General features: G+C 31.4%; 2 protein-coding genes across 2 annotated transcripts in view; one reads left to right on the top strand and one right to left on the bottom strand.

Annotated features, from left to right (window-relative positions):
• LOC106478448 (probable cytosolic oligopeptidase A) overlaps positions 1–4583 on the bottom strand; it is a 68677-nt gene extending 64094 nt beyond the window's left edge. The window contains exon 1 of the mRNA XM_013938990.2: positions 4438–4583. Coding sequence (XP_013794444.1) covers positions 4438–4544 — 107 coding nt within the window. The 5' untranslated portion in view covers positions 4545–4583. The remainder of the gene's footprint in view (positions 1–4437) is intronic.
• A 207-nt stretch (positions 4584–4790) lies between these two features.
• LOC106478447 (guanine nucleotide-binding protein subunit alpha homolog) lies at positions 4791–16232 on the top strand. Its single transcript, XM_013938989.2, has 3 exons — positions 4791–5283; positions 9631–9681; positions 10127–16232. The coding sequence occupies exons 1-3, from the start codon at positions 4804–4806 to the stop codon at positions 10700–10702; spliced, it is 1107 nt and encodes a 368-aa protein (XP_013794443.1). The 5' UTR covers positions 4791–4803; the 3' UTR covers positions 10703–16232.
• Positions 16233–18696: the final 2464 nt, after the last annotated feature.

The following is an 18696-nucleotide window of genomic DNA, read 5'->3' as shown; positions in this document are numbered from 1 at the left end:
CAAGGTTGATTCAAAAGGAACAGATCTATGATCAGAATTCAATCTTCTGTCTTTGTGGGAACAACAAAAAAATGGGAGCAAACTTACAGAGTGAGATCAAGGAAGTTTTCTATGTCATACTAATCAGGAGAGTAGAAGGACAAGGAACAAAACCCTCAGAAAAAGCACCTACATAACCTAGTACCCAGTAGTCTGCAGCAAAGGGAGTCCACAGATGTACAAAAAGGGAGAGCTGAATTACCCCCAGAACAGAACAAAGGTGCAGCTCCAGAAAATAGTCATATCCAAGATTCATGATAGCCAGCTTACATGGAGAGAGGAAAGACCTCCACTAGGCTCTATAAAATGAGAAACTTGGTGGGGTCCTCTGGTCCAAAAATGCAAGAAACCAAACTGAGCATAGATGACTGCTGATGAGCTATATCAGTTCAAGATTCCAAAAAAAAAACACTCTCACAAAACTGTGTCAAAAAAAGAAAGGGTGCAACAAAGAGATCCATCAGAGTAGGTTGATTGAGATAAACAAATGTCATGAAGTAAGATAACCCAATGAAGCACATCTCAGAAACAAACAAAGTTAATTGGAACACAATGAAAAAAATAACAGAGGACAAAGTAGGAAAGAGGTATCTGTAAGTTTCCCCAGTAAAGCTGACACTAAAAGAAGATGAAGTGTGAATATACAGCAAAAAAGGAGACAAAGATAAGTAGAAGAAGAGTGAGATCAAGAAAAAAAGAAGACCTCAATCTGAAATAAAAAAAAAGAAACTCGAGTGATGGAGGGTCATGCAACAAGGTAGCCCAAGATTCAGCCAAACACAAACAAAGAAAGAGAAAACAAAAGTCACATATGTGTGTTATCCAAGCAGTGAAGGATGAAGGTGAGATATTTTGATCTTAATCAAAAATTGAGAACTTGAAGCAAAAACAGGCATGGAAACAACACTAGTGAAACATGTCAAAAGATGAGACAAGCTCAGGTGAAGTATCAAAAGCAGGAGGTCAGGAATCCTGGATCAAAGATCAGAATGGAACCAGCCACATTGTGCACAAGAGCAGTAATATCACTGACCATCAAAGTGTATCCAGTCACCATTACAGTATTGAATGACTCCTGATGAGGAGTGTCAGAACATTGGGAAATGTGCACTTACTATAACTAAAGACCAAATATTTGCCCAATTTATCAACTGATTCAAATCATTTTGTAATACTCAAACATCCTTAGTACAGCTAGAAATGCTGAAGAGTTTAATGCCATTAAAAAACTTTACTAATCCACTAATTATGCTCTTATAAATGTTATTAATGTAAATAAAAAAAGTGAAGTCCCCAGAACTGACCTCTGAGGCACTATACTAGTAACAAGGGTCCAGTTTGACTGGACTCCTTTACTAACAATTTGATTTCTTTCTTCCATTCAATCACCTAACAATCCAATTAATCCTTCCTCAAGCCGTTTCAATGTGATTTTCTTAGCTAATATTTTAGTGTGATACCTTATCAAAAGCTTTTTGAAAATATAAGGTACACAAAGTCCACATCCTATCAATCATCCAGATAACACATAACATCATCTTCAAACCTCAAATCATCCTGATGGCTCTTTCCTAAACCATCTCCACCAATCAAATATCTTTTCTTAAATAAGATGACCAAAACTGAACAGAATATTTCCAATTAGGTTTAACCAGGTCTTAATGGAGTGAACGGATGGCATTCTTTGATGTGTATCTAACATTTATAAGTATTCAACTTAAAATGTTGTTTACTTTATTACTAGCTGATGCATAATGTCAAGAAGGCTTAAGAATTTTTTAAAGCTATGACCAAATCTTTTTCATGAACTTATGTACTGAGGCTACATACAAAGAATAATTAGTGTTGTAATAACAACTATGCATAAACCTATTTTTATAAAAAAAGCATCTTCCATTTAATTCCATGAAATGAGAATATTAAAATTATTTAGCTTACCAAATGGTACCATTAAAATTATTACTCAGTTCTATATTTGACAGTAACCAATTCCTTTAGACCTCAATTCTAGTTAAAATGAAATTATAATAATTTATTAAGACAAACAAAAATTTTTTATATGTAATACTAACAAAAGTATCAAATACTTATTATGATACATTCAAATAGTTATTCCTTACTTGTAACATTTTTTCCTTCTTTTTTTGTATGCTAGGGAAAAGGTTGCATTCATCCTGCTTCGTTACAATAAAATAGTTTGCACTTTAAATCCTTCAAACAAAATTGTCACAGATATAATATGTACTTTTTCATACACCAGTAACTTTTCATGTCTGTGTCAGGACTGACATTATACTAAACACATATGCAATAGAGAGAGTTGTTTGGAGTAATGTGATTAAAAAAAAATTAAACACTACATATAAGAAATGACTGTATGAGTGTATCATAATAAATATTTGATAGTTTTATGAGTGTGAAGTTTGTAAATGTTTTATTTGATTCAACAAATTGAATAGAAAAATATTTCAAAGAATGTCCCAAGAAAAAAAGTCTATTGGGGTAGTATCATCAACTATGTTTTGAATATTTTTACTATTATAGTACTTCAGTACTAGTAGATTGTGGAATCATAATTTGCATGCTGCAGTTTTATTATAATTACTCTTTAGTATTTAATTACAACCACTTCTGGTCCAACAAACCTAAACAAAATGACAAGTAATGATATAAACACATGTACTGATCATGATTTTTCTGCTATTAAATCATATTTGTCATTTCTTTTGACAAATATATCACAGAATCAATAACTCAAAATTAAACATGCAGAGTGAATGTGAAGGTCATATGACTGAAGTATCATATTAAGCTAACTATTATTTTCATAATGTACAAAACTGTAGTAAAGCTTCATTTAGGATCATGTTCAGTTTTAATAGCCTTATTATTAAAAAAAAGATAATGATTTGCTTTAAAAAGTTTCAAGAATGATTATCAAAATGATTTCTGTTTGAAAAATTTAATCTTTCTATTTAATTATGAAAAGTAACTCAAGCTTTAAAATTTTAAACCTTTTTTTTCTAATGATGAATAATACAACCACACAAAGGATGAATAACAAAATATTTATTGTACATTTCAGAATATACACTTTTCATCTTCAGCAAATTCCTACAGTAAACACAAACCTATGATAATAAATGCTAAACAGAAGCTTATATACTATATTGCGACAAACATTTGTAAGGCCAATGTAAAGACTTAACATGGGAGGGGGGGATGTAAAATCCAGCGAATGAACTTCGATATAATATTGATCCACACTAAATTAATTAGGAAAAGTACACATACAGTTAATGAGAAATACTCAAAACACGCTTAACTCAACAGATATTATTATACAAGCTAATAAGATTATATTTCATAAGTAGACTTTCTTTAATGAGACGTTCCAAGTCTGTAAGGCCTGCAGACTAAAATGTTAAAGTCAGTTGAGGAGATTCTGTGTCCAGTAATTTGAAGTGTGGATAAAAGAAGTGCAAGGAGATGATAAAGAGTGAATTGTTCTGTAGAAAATCCCCACTTGTTCATGGATATGTACAGTTAAGTGGAATTTATTTTTGCAACTTAGGTAGCTTTGTAGCTGCCACAAGTATATGAGTAAATTATCCATGAATGAATTGGGGTTGGAATGTAGTTTTTGACATGGAAAAAATATTTTATTTTATTTGTTGATTTAAAAACAAATTTGAGTTGAATTAGTGGGTGGTACTTATGTTACAGTTTAGTGAGCTAACTTATAAGAAGTGAGCTCTGCTTGTATAAATAAAGAAGGCATAAACTTACATGACATTTAATTAGTCATCCATTTAGTATTATTAAGGGTATTAAGTTTTCCATTAAAAAAATTGTGAGTGATTGTTTAAAGAAAAAGTTTGGGATACCCATTATTTCCCAAGAAGAAAAATGTACAAATGTTATTTCATTACATAGAAACAAATAAGAAAAACAACTGTTAGCAGCTCTAGTAAGTAAACAAGTGATCAGGTTACATTTGTAGTTAGAAGCAGAGAAATTGTCTAAGCGGGTATAGAGGCCAGTGGTTTTCTTGCACTGCAATGCAGAAGAACTAGAGCCGACCTGATTCAGGTGTATAAAAAAAAATTAAATTGTTATGGCACATGTTTATCATATATTACATAAAATAATCAGCTGTGACTGACTGCGACTTCTACGGTGTGATAGTGACTAACAGTAATATCATTAATAATATTATTAGTAGCATTGATTACTGTGACTAAGTTAGTGAATCTGTGTTAAATTAAATTGCAAAATAAGAAATACAAATAGGCATAGGTTCACAGTACGTGAGTAGCTCCAGCTAAATATGTTTTGATTACAGCAGATATATTATAGAATACAACTTGGAGTAATGTTTAGTGTAAAGTTACTTACAATACAATATATTTACTTCTTCTAATATTCCTCTGTAATGAAGAATAAACTGATGATCCAAATATTCGGTACCCGTTCCTTGCACTTACTACTGAGAGAGCAGCCATGTTTCCGTGCTATCGCGATAATAGAGGATAAATCTTATGAAAAGCCCAACTAAATTGACAGTTGATAATTTAATAAAAAATAAATTATTTAGAATATAAAGAAGGTTATGTGAAGTACACTAAATAATATTAATATCTATTTTTGATATATCAAATATGAGCTTACAACACCAAATAACTTATTCTTTATTTTGTTTATCATACTGCAATTTTACCGGATATGATGTTTGATATATGAGGCGTGGTTAATATTCCAAAGATGGCGGCAGTGCTGTCATCTTGTGCGTGCTTTTTACGTCTTAAATATGGTCCTGATGAGTTAGAACAGTTTCAAAGAAGCAAAAAAATTGATAAAATGTTAGAAGAAGACAAACATATTATCCGCCGAGAAGTTAAACTACTTCTTCTAGGAGCTGGTGAAAGTGGTAAAAGTACTTTTCTAAAGCAAATGAAGATTATCCATGGCCATAATTTTGACGAGGAATCATTAATAGAGTTCAGAAGTGTTGTTTATCAAAATATAGTTAAAGGAATGAAAGTATTAGTAGATGCAAGAAACAAGCTGGATATTCCATGGGAAAATGTATACAATTCGCAGAATGCTAGTCATATTTTAACGTTTGACAACAGTATGATCTTGGATTCACAGACATTTTTAAAGTTAGCAAATATAGTAAAAGAACTATGGCAAGATAGAGGTATAAAAACTGCCTTTGATAGGAGGAGAGAATTTCAACTGGTAAGTTAAAATAAAGTTTGTTTAAGTTGTGGTGCATTGTATCGTAATACCCATGATTAAAGTAGATGTATAATATATAACAACTTGAAAAGTTATTAGTAAAATGAAAAATTGGTCAAACAGAATAAGAAACTTGAGAAAAGCAAGAAATATGAATTAATAAGTAAGCAGTTATACTTATATATACATTTATTTCTGTCACATTTTGTGATACTTATCTGTATGTGTTTTAATGCATCAGTGTGTGATTAATTAAACTTCCCTAAGATATTAACATTATTTTTATTTTAGTCAGAGTGCCATTCAGCATATGAAATTACAACATTCTTAAGATATATGTACTCATTGTAATACATATTAATCAATTAAATAAAAATTACAAAATGTAAGGACTGTTATGTGACTGTAGCAGTTTCATGCCCATTGTCACTTATGTTTACGTCAGTCACATGTGTTGACATTGGACAAAAAGACTGAAGCATGAAAACCAGGAGAGTATAAACAAGCATTCCATGTTTTCATTCATGGTAGAATGAAAATTCATCCTATTTTTTTCATTTTTAATTGAAACAAGTTTCAAAATTTTTCCAAGAATATTTAACCTGAAACATATTCGAAAAAGGCACATATGATGAGTTTTTCTTCATTGAAATAATGCTGCAATAGGCTGGAAATGTCTGAAAAAAATGATGGTTCATTTCATAAATCTTTCTAGTCTAAGTGTTTGAAATACACAAAAAGCAATATGTTATTATCTAATTTTATGTAAGGAAGGAACTGCAGCCTGTTAGAATTGGATTAATAAGAAAAAATGTAATCAGCAAGTTGAACAAAGAAAATTTTTTAAATGCCAATATTTGTAGGCTACCTGATCAGACAGAAGACATCAATAAGACATTGTATAAGGAGATCAATGTTTCTAATAATAAGAATACTGTTGGGATGTTCATTTTAATTTTATTACCCTTGATTTTAGACCCATTGGTTGGTATTCTATGGAGTCAAATAGTGAAGGAGAGAGGTTTCAATTGAAGTGATTCAATATGCTTATCTATACCAAATACTCTGAGAGTCAACCTTGAGAGATGCAATTTTTATTTAATTTTAATCACTAATGAGAATATGGTTTTAAGAGTTGAAGTATGGGAATGTTTGTAAAAGAGTGATCATTGCATAGTTAGTTTGATGTTTTGTTACATGTTAAGATTAAAGAAATAGTTTTTAATTCCCATTTTTTCAGAAAGCCAATTTTGAGAACATGAGACAAGATTTGTCATTTGTGAATTGGGACAGTGAGTTAAAAAATAATGTAGGACAAACTTGTGAAACTTTAAAAAATTAACTGCTTTTCATTTAAAATAGGCAAGTTTAAAAGGTATAAGTGGGAAGATCAAACCTGATTGGCTTACTAAAGATACAGAGGAGAAAATATAATAAATTGATGAATTTAAATTGACAGACATGTTAAAAGATTTATAAAATCATAGGAAGGTTGGGGATTTGATGAAAAAAGAAATTAGGAAATTTAGCAGAACTTGTAAGAAACAATTGGCTGATAATGTTAGAACTAACAGCAAGGATTTCTTTAAAATGTATTAAGGAAAGCAAAACATAAGAATGGAGATTGGGCCTTTAATTAAAGGATACTGATGGCAAGATTTTTGTGAAAGACTATAAGATGCCTTAGCTTTTAAATGTTCCATTTTCCCAAGGGTAGATGTTAGCAACTGGATCCAGCTTGTCTTTTTCCAAGTACTGAACTTATGTTCTGTTGTCTGCAGAATATAGTACAAAGAAATCAGAAACCTTTATTGTATCAATCACCCCAGATAATCCTATAAACTTAAATAAGATGTCCTCTTACCTTTTTCAGGAGAAAATAAGATACCTTAAACTACCTCCATAAGATAACCCTTCTATTTTTGGAATACTTGTAGTAGCTCTCATTTGAACCTTTTCCAATATGTCAATATTATTTTTTTTTATTAGAAGTCTTTTGAAACCAGGAAATTTCGTGGAGACTGGAGGATTGCCAGTGTCACCCTTACTTGTATAAAGGAATGGTTTAAGGATAATTTAGGAAACTATTGCATAGGCTTTTAAGTCTGATTTCTACTTCAGAAGTCTTCTGACACCAGAAATGTTCTTAGAAACTAGAGGATTGCCAATGTCATCCTTATTTGTATAAAGAAAGGGTCTAGGGAGAATTCAAGAAACAAATGTATAGGCTTATTAGTCTGATTTCTTTTGTAAGCCAGGTTTTGGAATGTATTGTTAGGAGTCATTTACAGGAAGAATATGTTTACCTTTTCTTTCAGAAAGCCTTTGATAAGATGTCTTACAAGAGATAAGTTGGTAAGTTCTCTGCTTATAGTATTGATAGTAAAAATAAGTGGATTGAAAATTGGGTTAGTGGGAAAATGCAGCTAGTGAGGTCCCAAAGGGGTCTGATTTTGGACCTTTGTTATCTATTATTAGTGTTAATGGTTTGGATGACTTTTTGGGCAGGAGTATTTCTGATCTTACTGATATTAAAATAATGGGAAAAGCCAGTTCTGTTGAGAATGCTCCTCTTTTAAAAAGAACCCTCGTCTTAGTGGGGGTGTCAGAATGATAAATGTGAGTTTTAGGAAGGTGTCAGAACATGGAAGATGAATCTTAGAGGAGGAGTCAGAACCTTTAAGATGAGTTTTAGTAGAATATAGGTGAATTTTAAGATAATTTTGATTATCAAGAAGTGTAAATTATGCAGTTGGGGTATGAAAAGTTGAAAATGATTCCTGTGCAAGAGGAGTATTGGTGTCTTGGAAAAAAAAAGGGAAAGATTTATTGTTTATTTTTTCAAAAATCCTGAAGCTCTTGGCTGAGTGTTTAGTTGTGGTGAAATGAACAGATAAAATATTTTTGTTTTGTTTATACAAATTTTAAATTGAAGAACATGAAGGTTATTTATAACTTTGTACAAGACTGATAAATACACATTTAGGGCACTGCTTCTAGCTTTTTTCTCGTTACTATAGGAAGGCTATCAATATATCGAAAAAAATGCAGAGACAAACTGTGAGGAGAGGCTTAGAGTTTTAGATTCATTTTCTCTTGAGTGCATAAGAATTACAGGGAGATTTGATTCAGATGTTTAAAAATGTTTGGCCTCAGACAATTTTCTTCTATGGCTTGTCTGTTTGAGTAGCCAAGTGAAAAGATTGAGAATATGAACTCTGATATGATGAATTTAAGTTTTTGAAGCCTAGATGAAGAATTTTTTTTTTTTGACAATATAGCTTTTCGGTTAAAAGTTATAAACACTGGTGATGTAGTGTTTACAGTTTGAAAAATTTTAGAAATTTGTTGAAGATGTAGATACATGTGAAGGACTCTGTTTAAATTGGTTTAAAAATTAAACAGAAAATTTTCAACAGGCTCCTCACGAGCCAGTGGAGGATATGTTTGTTGAAAAAAACCCTTACCGAATCCAGTTTTTCATAATTTGAGCTGAAATATTTAGGACATTTTTATTGGCTAAAAAGAAGCCATTTCCTGCACTATTTTAGCATTGTGGCTGTGAAAAGTGATTTGAAGTGGTAATGTGACTGAAGGTGAAATCTGTCAGCTCATCATGAGCTTAATGGCCAAGCACAAGAAGTATGGAAGTCTCAAAATGACACGCAAAGGTATTCAGGAACCATTTAGAACCCCCTTGGTAGATATTGTGCAACAAACTGAGTACAGTATTATGCCTGTAGCTGCTTTCAAAGTGTTATTATCTGCTCGTCCTACTGCTAACTATCGTGATGCTTCAACCTTCCCTACCAAATCGCAGGTGAAATTGTTTATAACTCAGTTGAAAGCTAAACATAAAAGGTGATAGCAGAAACATAAAAGGTTGGTAATTGCTTAACTAATGATGGCTTTATTGATATATACTGAATTTACTCCCAGCAGGTAGACCTTAGTACTAGCTCATATGGAGACTTGAGCATGCTGTATTTCACTTAAAAATTTATCAATTAACAAACGAAAACTTGTCTTGAAAAGATACGTCCAAAACCACTCTGTTTGGGAGTTTCTGGATTGAACTTACTTTTAATATTCAACAAATTGTAGTGTAAAGACACCCCTTAGCTCTTGAGGGATGTGTTAATATTACTTTTTTCTTGGATAAGGAGGTAATCTCAATGAGTTGAATGGCCCTCTGTCATCTTGGATTTTTTAAAGATTTTATTTTATTTAAAACTGCTTGTGGTATTTGATCTTGCAGGTTTACAAAGATGCTTTGATGAGTTTTTAAAATAAAGGTCTGTTTGAATGTTGTGAAAATAACTACATATATATTTTTTTCATTTTTAGGGAGACAGTGTACGCTATTTCTTTGAGAACTTAAATAGGATAACAGCACAAGTAAGTTAGTTTTGTCTATATTTGAGTACCCAGATAGTATAATGATTTTAATTCAAAAGAGTGCATTAGTAAATTTGATAGTTTATGATCATGAGATCTTTTATCTAAGTTCTTGTTACTAAAACTGAAAAAAATATTGAATTGGAATGATATTTTTTGTAATTATTTGTAAAATAAATAATTGTACAACTAGAAGAAACTCTTTTTGTCAAATATTATTAAGTTCTTTGCATGAATTTTTATGATCCACTATCATTTTTAATCTATTTGAAAGTTTTGTGAGTGACTTTGTAATTTCTCTAATGTGTTTGAAACCTCAAAAAGAAAACATTAATGTATGTGAACTAACTGATGATTCAAACTAATCCTGAAGTTTCAGCCACAATATCATGTATTTTGTTTGTTAAAAAGAGTATAATACCAACATTTCAAAATTTTATTACAGAATTATCTTCCTTCAAATCAAGACATTCTTCATGCTAGGAAAGCCACTAAGGGAATCAGTGAATTTCTTGTCCATATCAATACCATCCCATTCCGTTTTGTAGATGTTGGTGGGCAGCGTTCTCAGAGGCAAAAATGGTTCCAGTGTTTTGATAGTGTAACTTCTATCCTGTTCCTAGTAGCATCTACAGAATATGATCAAGTACTTTTAGAAGACCGATGTACCAACCGCCTTGCGGAGTCAAAGCATATTTTTGAGACTATTATCAACAATAGGTGCTTCTCCGAAGTGTCGGTTATTCTTTTCCTTAACAAAACTGATCTTCTTCAGGAAAAACTAGAAAAGAAAGATTCAGATATTTCTCATTACTTTCCAGAGTTCAGTGGAGATCCTCACAAATTGGAAGATGTGCAGATGTTCATTCTTAGTATGTTTGACTCTGTCAGGAGAGACCAGAAGAAACAACTCTTTCATCACTTTACTACAGCTGTGGACACAGAGAACATCAAAGTTGTTTTTAATGCTGTACGAGATACAATATTGCAAAAGAACATTACCCAGCTAATGCTTCAATAGTTGTTTCTTTGTATAGACATAAAATCATGGTCTATTCATGTTGAATATTCAGTATTATAAAACATATATAAAAAATTCAAATAATTAATTTATTAAGCTAGAAAAAGACCTGCAAGAACCGATCACCATAGTTTTTAATGTTTATCTACTAAGCTGTTCAAAATTGTTATTTACTTGCACTCACAGACAATTTAAGAAAGAATAAAGAAGTATTAAATTTAGATTTAATATACACAACACCTGGGATTTTTGCAGAAAGTAGTACATATAAGAGTATTAACAAATCACCTCAGTTTTAGTAAACACAGCAAAATTACATATACATAATGGAAGTATTGTAAATGTGTGGAGTAAAAATATTGGCTTAATTTATAATAATTATTATCAGTTTGGTCTTTACTTCTAGAATAGGATCTACATTCTGCCACTGGTGAAAAGCTACAAATATTTTATATGAACCCCTTTAAGATTTATATGATATCTGAATTGATCCGAATTTATAAAAATTGCATTAATATTACTCATACTCCTCATGAACCATAGATTAAGACCTGTACATAGTTTTGTTTACCATTTTAAGATGTATGTAATACCAATTGTATGATTGTTACTGTTACTTAGGTATTAAACATACTGTTTGCATATGTAAGTTTTTGTACTGCTGTACTAGTGATTAAAAATGTACTTTATATGACCACTCGCAAGGAAGCTGTTCCATTAATAAAAAAAATGCACATGCATATGTATGTCACTTCTGTGGGAGCTACACCTACATTTACTACAGGGAAACGACTGTGCATGTATGTCGAAGCTACTCCTACATTCACTACAGAGGAAGAACTAACTTCACACATATTTATTAGCACTTGTGTGGGAGCTACACCTACATTTGCTGCAGATGAAGAACCATTCATGTATATTTATTAAAACACATTTGCTACAGATGAAGAACTCTGCACGTTTATGTTTATTAACATTTGAGTGGGAGCTACAGTACACTTACCCATGCTACTGAATATAGAACTGGACATGCATCTTTATTAATTTCTTTGCCACTGATGAACAACTGTGTGTTTGTTTCTTGGTATGTTTGTGGGTGACACACCTATTTGTGAAACTGATGAATATCTACATATTTATCTGTGGCAGGACATGTGGGAGAGATGTACTTTTAATACTGATGAAGAGCTGCAACGTGTGTTGCCACTTGCATTACATGTATGTATGTTAGCACATATGTGAAAGTTATACTTACCTGAGCTACTGATGAAGAACATTTTGTGTATGTGTTAAATCTTGGTTGGAACCTTATCTCTATGTACTAAAGAACTACACAAGTGTGCATGCACTTGTGCAGAAGTTGTGTTGATGAGCTACTGATTAAGACCTATCTATGTGTATGTATGTTAGCACTTGTACAGAAGTTATATGTACTCTTTACATGTACCTGAGAAACAGATAAATAGTTGCATTGTTATTGGTTCTATGTTAAATTTAATGCCTGATTAAGACCAACATATTTATAGTTTATGTAGAGCTTAAACATTTACAACTTAAACTGCTTGTATATACTTTTTGTTACTATTTATAGTATAAACCCACAGTAATCTGTAAAACTGATGAGAATTGCACTTGAATTATTGTTAATGTTTGTTGGGGTCTACTTTAACTTGATTTATCAATAAAGAAATGCATGTGTGACTGCTTCCAGTTATACAAGAACTGCGTTGTTATGTGCTACAGGAAGAATTGCAAATTTTGACTGTTGCTTCATGTCTTCAACCCACATTGACATGAATAGTGAATGTACAGTTATTATTATTAGTACTTTTTTGAAACTAATATTGACCCTCGTTTTCATTGAGGTACCACTAATGGAAACTGTACTCAATTGGCTGATACAATAAATTGTTGAGGAAAGTGAAGAAATCCTATTTGTTGTACATAGGAATGTGTCAGACAAAGTTGTCTTTCAAATGGTTAAATACTAAGAATTTCCTATGTTTGAAAGTATTAATGGACTTTTTTTCCAGTGAGTAATTGTATTTAATTGGCTAAACATATTACAGTTAAAGGTAAAAACATTTGAATTGTGCTGTATGTTCAAACAACAATAATAAGTAAGCACTAGTCAAATGTACAATATGCTGAGGAAGAATTTGCTCATATGATAAACATAAACCATATTATTGTAAAGTCTATCTGTTGGAAACTTAAATCAGCAGAGTGTCTAACTTTTCATTGTTTTTTTATTGTATGTTTACTTTCAGTAAATTGTGTAATATTTTGGCATCTAATTGCATCTCTTCTGTAATACATTGATAATGTTTATTACTGTTGTCAGCCTCTCAGACAGTGTATTGTTGACATGTGGCTATTCATATTGTGTATCACCGTGCTCTCTAGAAATTCAGAAAACCGAGTGTTCTTCAGGTTTAATGTCGCTGACTGAAGAGTGATTCATCTATAAATTTCTGTAAGTAAATAAACAGGAAGTTATTCAATTAGTCAAAATAAATTGTGTTACAACTTTTCAAGTTGAATATTTTATCCCAAAGTGCATCTTTCTGGTTGTATTTTAGGTTTAGCATTTTTAGGTTGTTTTATGGACTTTTGTAATACATATTTTGTACCACTTCTTCCATGAGTTGACTCTCAAAATATGATTCCAAAACTGGTGTTTTTGTTTTTTTGTCGCATAAAAATGTATACGTTTTGTGTCCAATTTTGTAAACAAATAGGATTGAGTGAAGGAAGAGGTATACTGATGTGCTATTGTATTTACTTTTATTAGCTTGTTTTACAATTTTCACTTTCTGTTTAGCTTGAGATACTTGGAATTATGAATGGTTGAATTAGAAAAAAAAGAAGTAATTAGATGTATCTTTACAGTATAGCTGATATAACTATATTATGGGTAATTAATTATACATGTGGAAGTTCTTTTGAAAGCTACCACTAGTGGTTTCTTTCCAGTATTGCGATGTATGCTTGTAATGTATTTTATGGCTATAATTAAGCTGATATATTTTTATTATATATAAAGCATTTTGTATTTGCTGTATAGCTTGATGAACTTTATCGTGTGTAAGGATATTTGGAAAAACTTACACATCTAAAAAAATGTTGTTGTTGGTGTGTGCGCATTTATACTAAATATGTAAGAGGGTATTGAAGTGGTTTTCTGTAAAAAAAATGATCCAATCTACCATTTTTCTGTAAATAGGCAACCAGGCATTTCTCATATGAAATGTTAAATGAACAAAAAAAACCTTAGTGACATTAGTTTTTTAATGTGTTTTTACAGGTACACATGGCTCAATATTTACTGTAATGTAATCCAGTTTATTAAAAATATTGTGGGTAACTCAAATGCGATCAAATGTATGAACAATAAAAACATGATTTTTTTGTAAGTCAGCTCAGTTGGTGTGGCATAGTTATAAAAATGGCAGCAAATCTTGAAGAGAAATTTTGTAAATGAAACATTTGATGATATTAAAATTTCTAGTTTACATAATTTATTTTATTATTTGATATTTGCTTTTGTTTATATAATGCTATGGTACATAAAATATATGATATCTACTTAAACACAGTATTAATGGTCTTTGGTTGGACAAATTTAAAGGTGTGTTGTAGGTGAAATGTAACAGACTTTTATAGTAAATGCAAGACAACTTTAAAATACACCTCATTGTGGATACAACTACAGAAATAAGTAAAATATTCTAATGTAAACCACAATTAATATGAAAACTACACAGTATTACTTTCATTTTTTTTTTGAAAATTTATATTAAAAATATGTTGTTTGAACTTAACATTTTTCTTACGATGGACGAGGCACATTTTACAAGCAGATCTTAGTTAATACCATATTATTTTGGCTATTAATAATGCATAATAACTTACCTTTTGCACCTTGGTTTTTGAGGATACTGCAGTTGTTTTTAACCCATGCTTGTAATCAACCAGTCTTTATACATATCGACTTTTATCATTTCTGGTTCTTTCAGATTTAAACAATTATTTTTGGCAAAACCAAATGTCTGAATCAAGCAGTTTTATAAATGTTTACAAAAACAAAACTTGCTGTTTCATCATTGAGACAAGTATATTATTATCGTGACATGTTTTCCAAGATGAAAAGAGGATGTTCAAAAAATAAAAATGATTGAATAACATGGTGTTTGGTTGTAGGCAAATGTATATTTTTAATTAATATAATTTCTAAAGTGTTTACAAATCCATTAGTAGAGAAATGTACTATTCAAGTTTTATTGTACTGACCAGATAATGGATTGTTTGCAGCTAAGTTTATTGTTGTTTGTTGATGATGTGAACAGTATTTTTTTTACAAATTGTAATATTTTCCAAGATTATGTGAATGCAGATAATCTAATAATTCTAAGAGTTTATAAAATGAACCTGCAAAATCTTGATTTTTAAAAACCTTTATTTATTTAGTTTTGCAGTTATTTATACAGATCACTTTTGAGCTAGGTTTTGATGACCTAAAATAATTTTCTGTGTTTATTAATATTATAATTTTTGTTTAAAAGTTAATAGTTTTAAGAATATGCTGATGTATAATATACTCTTCTGTGTCACTGACTATTTAAAACTGTTACTTCTTTCAAAAGTGCCTTCAGATGATTTTGGCAAAAAATTATGGCATTTCAATATTTACCACTATAACAATGGTCAGTATATGTCTTTAATGATGGCATAACTTCACACACATTAAAAAAAACACACACTTAATCCAACTTTTAAGGATGATGTGCATATCACCGAGGATAAAAACTGTTGTTTAGTCAAGAAAATATTATACAGTTAAAAGAACAGTGTGTTGTTTATATAAATATCATGGTGAAATGCATTGAATGAACTAGTGTATGTAATTTATAAATTACTAGTACACTGTATTTTGAGACAAGTTATGACATCCACAGAAGTAAGTTACCTCAAAACTGACGAACAACTGTGCAATTAATTAGTCACAATGACATAACATTCAATAATGTGCATACCAGTGAGAGATTGTTTTAATATTTCCTAATCAGTATACAGTTTCCAAAATGATGTATTACTCTCTGTGGTTAGCAAGATGCAACAAAAATTACATCACTTGCAGACTCAGAGTCAACTTTAATGGTTAGATATATATATATAAATTATAAGTTTCTCTGTCTTGGAAGGAATGAGTTGAAGTTATATATATTTTAAATCCAGTGATCCTAAAGAATCATCAGTATTCCTTACCATAAGAATATAAAACTGATATAATTCAGAGAAAACTAAGATTAAGCAAGACTGCTCCCTCTTACTATATGCATGAGTAATAAAACAATAAATTTCCATGTGTTCTTGTTTAGCACCAGTCAGAAAAATATTGTACTTATTTGTAACTACAAATACCACATGCTCTTTGTCTTCCGTGGTGGTGCATATTCTGTTTTCTAGTGTATGAATAATGTAATATTTGCTCTGGAATAATATTTCATTAAACCTTTTTCTGTTTTTATTGTAAATGTTTCACTTTTTTTTTAAACTCCTACCTACACGTGATATATTCAAGAAAAACTTCTTATTCCTAGAGCAATGTAATAGGTTCATTGAATAACGGGATATTCCAACAGATTATCTATTACATTGTAATATTGAGTTTTTCTGAATGAAATAGAGATTTGACAGAACTTAAAATATAAAAACAAAATATTTTTATAACAGAAAATACAAAATTGCTTTGACAATGAACTGACACTTTTACTGGATCGTAATATTCTTTCTACAAACAATACTTGATGAAAACTTCTACCAGACTGTTTTAAATTTAATTCCTAACTTAAAAAGCATTGCAGATTTACCCAGAGTGGCTAGCACCTCACACACAAGTCATAAAGAAAACCCCTTTAACATAGATACAAGTACACACAACTGTCAGGTTTTGTAAAACTGGATTCCTTACAGTAGGTGGCTGTAACTTGTTGGCCATAAATTTCAACTATATACAAACAGCAACACAGTCTGCTTTTTTAAAAATAACATATTAAAAACAAATCAGCTTATCTACAAATTTTTGTTACACTGTTGGTTATCACAGTTGTATCTTGAGCTTTAGATAATCATTTCTTTTACATCAAAGTCCACACAGATCAGTTACTTTAGAACACAACTGACAAGATGAATTATTCTTGTATACTCTGTTATTACAAAACAGTCTGTGATAATTTCATTTTAAAAATTGCCACTATACACACTTTATCACTAAACTCACAATCATGCAGTCTAGAATTAGAACTAAATAATTATTTTTGATGCATATTTATGCCCCAACAAAAGTCTAGAAAATTCCATGCTATACCAGATATTTTGGTGCAATAATACTCAATTAAACCAACATGACACAATAACTTCATTATTGTAAACAACTGCTAATTCATAACAATTGAACTACACAATGTATGATTTGTTAACATTTATGTAAACAAACTTACCATATAATATCACTTTTTAAAAATAATTAAGTATTACATGTGCACTATATAAACTAAATAATAATGCTCGCATTAAACTTAAACAGTCGTCTATATCTAACAATAAGCCCCTCTTCAAGAAAAATGTTTAAAATATTTTTTTTTAGTATATATAAAGGCTGTGCTCAGTTCATGCTCAAATTCTACTCATAAAATTTGCACCAACATTTGCAGTTCCCTTGATAGATGGCCAGAAACTCTGGTTCAATCACAGAGTAGTAAGTCTCATTACTCAACAGCTTTTTAGAGATATGCATTATGGGAAACAGTCCATCTTCATGTTCTTCCTGAAGTACTGCTCCAATTTCAATGTTTATTGCATCAGCCTGAATAATGAACCATTTACTGAAGTCTGACATTCTAAGGATTGGAAACTTCCTAACTTGTTCTTCAACTTTTGGAATGCCATCTGCTGTGGTTATTCCCACTTCACCTTCTTGAGTTGGCCTTGCTTGGTCAGGTCAGTCAGTGATGTAGCGACTTCAGCATAGTTTGGAAGGAACTTCCTATAGTATCCGACTAACCCCAGGAAGGATCTGACTTGCTTCTTGATTGTTGGAGCTGGTGCATCTTGTATGTGGGTTAGCTTCTCCTCTTTTATGGCTGTCTCTTAGGTGCCCATCTTGTGTCTAAAATAGTCCAGCACAGAACAGCTGATATAGCAGTTAGATAGTCAGCCCTGCTGCTCTCACTCACCCATACAGCTCACTGAGTTTCTTCAGGTGGTCTTCCCATCTGGTTGTGTGGATTAGAATGTCACCCACATAATGCTCAGTGTTGGTGGTTTTGTGCAACATCTTCCTTGTCATGCAGTTGAATTTCGCTGATGAGTTGACTAACTTAAACGTTATCTGCTTGAACTGATAGCATCTGTCTGGTGTCACAAAAGCTGTCTTCTCTTGAGATTCTGTCTCTATTTGGATCTGCCAATTACCTTTACAGAGGTCGATCTTGGTAAACAACTTGGCCCTGTTTAGTTTTGCCACCGTAGCTTCTGAGTTGTCTGTAGGTTCAAAGCCGAATTTCATCATAAGGTTCAGCTTCCGGAAATCTATGTGATTACCCCTGGTAAACAGTAGGCTGAAATCGAAGGCTCAATGATTCTGGCTTCTAACATTGCCTCGACATCTTTTTTGATCATGTCTCTCACCATATAGGGCATTTGGTAGAGCTATGCCTTGACTGGATCCCTGGTCGTGGTCTTAGTCTTGTGTTGCATAAGGTCTGTCTTGACTGGTCTATCTGTGAAAACATCTGCATACTGGCACAGTAGATCTTATAGCTCTTTCTTCTGCTTGCCAGTAATTTCTTCACTGATGTTGACATTTTTGTATGTCTCATCTTCACCCCATGGTCGTAGGTCTTCATCTTCTATGACAAAGTCACTGTCTTCTGGTTATGCATCTATGACAGCTATTTTTGAATTTTGATTCAACTTGTTTCTGTACTTTT

Source organism: Limulus polyphemus, unplaced genomic scaffold (genome assembly GCF_000517525.1).
Source record: "Limulus polyphemus unplaced genomic scaffold, Limulus_polyphemus-2.1.2 Scaffold212, whole genome shotgun sequence".
Taxonomy (NCBI): domain Eukaryota; kingdom Metazoa; phylum Arthropoda; class Merostomata; order Xiphosura; family Limulidae; genus Limulus; species Limulus polyphemus.
This window is presented reverse-complemented; position numbering and strand designations above follow the sequence as displayed.